Genomic DNA, 6,000 nt, shown 5'->3' with positions numbered 1-6,000 from the left:
GAGGTGGTAATCCCCATAAAGCTCTCCAGGAGGTAAGCTCACCCCATAAATCCAGATCGGCGTTTCATTCCCTAGAGGCCCAAGGTACAGCTCACTGACGCTTCCTTTCAAGGTCGGGACCCCACCGGCGGCCTGCAGCACCCAGCCTTTTACGGGCCTGGCTGGTCTTCGCCGGGCCCCGCCGCGAGGAAGTCTCCGCCCACTGGGCCCCAGCAGCCCCCGCGCACCTCCGCGCGCCCCCGCCGCCTCCTAGCAGGGAGGGGCGCGCCGCCCTGGACTCGCTAGGCCTCGGCTCGGGAGCGCGCACGCCGTGCGTCCCAGGCTCGCTCGGGATTCTCGCCTGGTGCCGCAGGGAAAGGCCAACTGTTTGGTCCGCCATGTTCTTCTCCGCGGCGCTCCGGGCCAAGGCGGCAGGCCTCATCGCCCAGTGGGTAAGGAGGTTCGGAATGAGCCCCGGCACTGCCGCCACTCTCCCCTATTTTTCGGTGTCTCCTTTTGTGGTGGGCACACGAGAACCCTGGGCTCTGGACGACCTGCAGGCGGCGGCAAGGACACTGCGGCCTTCGTCCTCTCTCAGGGAGGTCGCTGCAGCTCCACCGCCGGCGAGGAGCTCCGAGGGAGGGTCGCAGACGTAGCTGCTGCGGGTGCGTGGCCTCCCCCACAGGACTGGGAAGTTTACGCCTAGTGTGGTCAAGGAGAGGAAGAAGGAGGGGCCGCCGGTGGTCTGTTGCTGTTTCGCCCCAGCGCGGAACGTAGGCCTGGCCTCCTCGGCCAGATAGGTTTCTAAGATCCCCCGCCCACGAAGGAGGCACCTTACCTTGCATATCAAGCCTGGTGACCTTGTTGCCGGCCTGTAGTAGCGCACTGGAAAGGATTCCGAAATTGTAGGCTCTGGCTTGCTGGTTGAAAGCTTAAAGAGCGTTTCCTTAGGGCAAGGTGTTTGATTTCCTGCAGTTGTGTTTTGCATATCGGAAAAGTTCGATAAATAATCGTGTCACATTAACCCTATGAAAGAACACCATCAGAAAAACTGCACCCAGAAGGATTTAGAACTTGAATGGGGTTCCGAGATCCAAGTACATGCTCTTATTTTAGGCAAGGACGTTGAATCGAAACACGCATTCAAGTTAACTTAATAATGGTGATTCCAGGAATGGCGATTTTTACAGCATTTACTGGAAGGAAGCCTTTTTTTCCCCTAGCAGTAAAATAGAGAGGTTGAGTCAGTTTTTAGCAGAAGAGTGGGAGATGGTGCATAGTAGAATTGAATAGGGCTTTAGAATTGGACCTGAGTTTAGATAGTGGCTTCACCGCCTTTTCTAGCTTTGTGACATTGGGCTGTAATTTCTTGCACTTAGTTTTCTTGGTCGTAAAACGGGAGGAATATTCCAATTTGCAGAGTTTAGTCGTTCAATAAACATTTGAGGTTCGACTTCACTGCTGGGCTGCAGGTAACAACGTGGATAATAGTGATAAGTAACATTTGGTGATTACTTTTCATGTGCCAAGCACTGTTAAATGTTCACATTCTAAATCTCATAGTTGGTACTATTTCGCTATATTACAGATAAACAGACTTAGTCCCTGTTGTTGCGGAGTTGAAACTTTAAGGTAAATATCGTACAGTGTCAAGAGATATGAATAAAGTCAATTTGGTTTGAAGGTGGTATAAGATTTTTTCTAGAGGCAATAGTAACATTGGTGAGGAGATATTCTAGATGGAAAGGACAACATGAGAAAAAACTATTGATAGTTGGCAAGAAAAAACTTGGTGCCTATAGGAAGCCTCAAGCAATGTTGCTAGACTCCATTGTTGGAAGTAAGGTGAATCCAGAGATGGAATAAAAGAGGTGGATAGGGCCCAGGTGTTGGAGCTCCTTGCATGCCGTGCCATAGAATTTGGCTCTATGTTAGAAGCAGTGTGGAGTCAGTGAAGGATTTTAGAGAAGCAGAGGGTCATGGCCAGGTTTCCCCGTATTGGATAGATGACTGGATGGAGTGAGGGAATACATTTGCCAGGAGCCAGAGGCAGGGAGATGAAATAGATAAACAGGCTCTTGCAGAACCCCAGGTGAGAGGTGATGAAGTAGACCTTGTCTACTAGTAGAAAGGCTAGAATTAAGAGTACAGATAGATTTTCTCCAGGTTTTGAGGGAAAGGGCTATAGGTGAAAATTGACGAATATCTTCAGGTAGTGGAAAAAAATTTCAATCAAATTTTATGTTTCTGCAACAGTTTTTTATTTGTACAAATATTGCCTGGCATGTAGTATGTGCACAATAAATATTTGTTGACTTGATGAATCAGTAAGTTTTTCTTTTTTTCCCCAGTTTTACTGAACAATAATTGACACATCTCTGTGTAAGTTTAAGGTGTATAGCCTGATGATTTGATTTATGTTTGATTTCATTACACAAGTAATACTTTGTAGGGAAAACATGATTTTGGGAACAGCAAACAGAATAAGCTCAAAAAATAAAAATTACCCATAGTCTCATCAACCTGTAAATAACCAAAATGTGAACATTTTTGTGTCTAGAATTGAGAGACCTTACAGGAAAAATTGATGGTATTGTTCACATTGTTATGTAGCCTGTTTTTTTCCCATAAAAACATTGTTGATCCACTTTCCTTACCAGTAGACATTTCCATGCTGTCATTTTTTTTTTAATGTTTGTTTATTTTTGAGACAGAGACAGAGCATGAACAGGGGAGGAGCAGAGAGAGAGGGAGACACAGAATCCGAAACAGGCTCCAGGCTCTGAGCTGTCAGCACAGAGCCCGACGCGGGGCTCGAACTCACGGACCGTGAGATCCTGACCTGAGCCGAAGTCGGACGCTTAACCGACCAAGCCACCCAGGCGCCCCTATACTGTCATTTTTAATGCTGCATAGCATTCCATTGTGAGGATGTTCTATAACTTATATAACCAGGTCCTTTTCCAAATAGTGTAATATCAGAATGACCTAGGAAATGTGTGAGTAAAGAGGTGCCTTTTAATAAAGTTTGTTTCTTAGAAACCATTAAGGAAACCCTTTACATTTTCAAAGAAATTGCTTATTCTGTTACAATTTCTGCTGCATTAATTTCTTCAGCCACAGACTTGAGTTCATCATTGATTTAAAAATACCCATAACTTAGTACTGTCTAGAAGTGCCTACAAGACCATAGTTGTGTGACCATGAACCATATTTCTTAATCTCTTGAAGTCTTCTGTAAAAAGTACAGTAACACTTTGATTATCAAGAATTGCCTAAAAAGTGTGAATTATGGAGTAGTAAATAGTCAGAATAGGCTTATTCTCTTCAGTAATTTTCCATGGCTTTTGAGTTGTTGACACCACTTTGGAGCTCATCGCTGCTTCATTTCCAAGCCACCACTTCAGTAGGAGTGAGTGGCATTTTCAAGGATTGTATTTTCAGTTTTAGAAATTTTTTTTCAATTTCAGAATTTTCATTTGGTTCTTTTTTATAGTGTCTATTCGATTTTTTTGTTCATTGAAGTGTTTTTTTTTTTTTTTCAAACATGGGTGTAGCAGTTTTGAAATTGTTGTGTGGTAATCTCCATTTACTGCCTTCTCTTTTAAAAATGGGCTGTTGAGTAATTTTGAATTGTATCCTGGACATTGTGAACAATAAATCATAGAGACTCTCAATTTTTTTAATTTCTCCATAAGTGTTTGTTGTGCAGGCTGTTAACTCAATTGAACTTGAACTATAATCCAGCTCCCTTGTAGGCAGCACCTCAAATACTGGTTCGGTTCTTTTAGCTGGACTGCCTGGAGTTGGCCCCATGTGCATGCAGGCCTTGGGGTCAGCCAACGGAATTTGGGGCTTCTCTCTGGCTTACTTTTCTGGGATTTCACACTTTCCCATGCCTGTTGTCCCATACTGTACTGTGGTTCTTCAAGTCTTTAAGACTGCAGGTTTTCTCTTTTGGTTTTAGTTACCCAGCACAGGCCTGTGGGCCTGCTTTTAGGCTCAAAGATATAGAGTGTAAAGCAAAAAAACCTTCATTGGCTTCTTCTAAGTATAGACTCCCTTTGGTGTCTTCCTGCATTTGGTTGTTTTCCAGTGCCTTCAGAAAGTGTTTTGGTTTTTTAAAAATAATTTGCCCAGTGTTTATAGTTGTTAGTGGTTTGGCCTGATAATATCTACTCAGTCACTCTAGAAGTAGAACCTCCTTCTACTAGTGGCATTTTTCTTTCTAAACTTTAAGTTTTATAGAATGGACTGTTTTCTCATTTCATTAGAGATCATTAAACCTGATTTTGCAGTGCCCCAGGGTATCTCCATTTTGACTCAAGGACTCTAAAGGAGTTCTTTAACAACAACAACAACAAAAAAGGCATTTGTATTAGTGTTTTTATTGCTGTTATTACAAATTACCATAAACTTAGTGACATAACAGATTTATTGTCTTATGATTGTGTAAATTAAAAGTTTGACATGGATCTCACTGGGCTAAAATCAAGGTGTTGGCAGAGCTATTGGAATACTGTAGGGGACAAGCCATTATTTTGACTTTTCTAGCTCCTAGAAAAAGCTGCCCTTATTTGTTGGCTCATGGCTCCTTTCTTCCATCTTCAAAGCCAGCAAAGGCAGGTTAAACTGTTGCATCACTGACCCTGCTTCCATCATTTGTGACATATCCTTCTCTTTGTTCCCTCTTTCACATTTAAAGGGCCCTGATAATCCAGAATAGGAATCTCCCTATTTTAAGGTCAACTAATTAGTCATCTTAATTCCATCTGCAACCATATTTCTCTCTTGCTATGCATACGAATACATTCACAGCTTTCCAGGATTAGGAAATGGGTATTTGGGGGGCACTATTACTCTGCCTGCCATGGCCTGTTTAAACACTTCAGGGGAAAGAGAAAATAGGCAAAATTTTTGTTTATTCAGTGAGGTTTAATAGACCACTACTGCATACTACAAATTCAGATCTTTTATATTGGAGATGTAAACTCCATCTCCATTTCAAAGATATAAATAGCTGTACTTCCCTTCTCTTTGCATACTGTTTAATAACAGCTCAGTACATTGGGTAATAAATAATAGGTTCATTGACCATGTCAGTCTGGTTTTCCATTGAGAAACCTTGACTCACCCACTACTTTTTGAGTCAGATCAGGAAACCTGTTATAAATTGGTTGCAGGAGATGTTTTTCATTCAACAAGCACTAAAGATTTAACATTTAAACACACTTTGTCTTTGCCTTGTTGGTGGAGAGGGAAAATGCCTTATACGTGGGATACTTTTCTGGGTGTTATCCCATTTTGTACATGAGACAGCTGATGATTCCCAGACAAATATACCCCAAATTACACAGTAGTAGGAGCCTGAACTGGGTTTGTTTGCAAGTCCTATTTTTTGTTTCTTTTTTTAAATTTATTTTTGTTAAGTTGCTCAAATTTACCAAGGGAAATTGGCGTGTTTGGTGAAGATTTAAGTTTTATAGATGCTATAATAGTAGAATAGTTTGTCAGTGAGATCAGAAACCAGGGAAGGGATTTCACTGTACTTAAAGGAAGAGAGCGGAGGGGATAAGAAGAAGAGGTTAACTTTGGTCATGATGGGTGCAATTTTGTTCCTAAGGAGATACCATGATAGTTCCTTATCATCACTGACTAAAATATTCCTTAATATCCCTCAGTACTTCCAGAGATTCTGGGTTGGAAAAGATAGCCTAGCATTTCTTGTTCTTGGCATCCTTAAATTTTGAAGACCATTCAGAAAATCCATCATCTGCATGTTAGGATATAGATGCCATATACTCTAAAGCAGTAAATCCCAAACTTGATTAAAAGAATCGTCTCTATGCTCTGTCTCTCTCTGTCTCAAAAATAAATAAATGTTAAAGAAATTAAAAAAAAAAAAAGAATCATCTATGATGCTTTAAAAATACACATACTTGTGGCACCTGCATGCTCAGTCAGTTAAGCGTCCAACTTGATTTCGGCTCAGGTCATGATCTCAAGGTTCAAGAATTGGAG

The 6,000-nt window shown here is 41.9% G+C and overlaps 1 protein-coding gene across 1 annotated transcript in view; it reads left to right on the top strand.

Annotated features, from left to right (window-relative positions):
• Positions 1-322: 322 nt before the first annotated feature.
• Positions 323-6,000, top strand: part of NDUFV2 (NADH:ubiquinone oxidoreductase core subunit V2) — a 31,221-nt gene continuing 25,543 nt past the window's right edge. Inside the window, exon 1 of the mRNA XM_043558299.1 lies at positions 323-431. Within this exon, the coding sequence (XP_043414234.1) occupies positions 378-431 (54 nt within the window). The 5' untranslated portion in view covers positions 323-377. The remainder of the gene's footprint in view (positions 432-6,000) is intronic.

Source organism: Prionailurus bengalensis, chromosome D3, assembly GCF_016509475.1.
Source record: "Prionailurus bengalensis isolate Pbe53 chromosome D3, Fcat_Pben_1.1_paternal_pri, whole genome shotgun sequence".
Lineage (NCBI taxonomy): Eukaryota > Metazoa > Chordata > Mammalia > Carnivora > Felidae > Prionailurus > Prionailurus bengalensis.
This window is presented reverse-complemented; position numbering and strand designations above follow the sequence as displayed.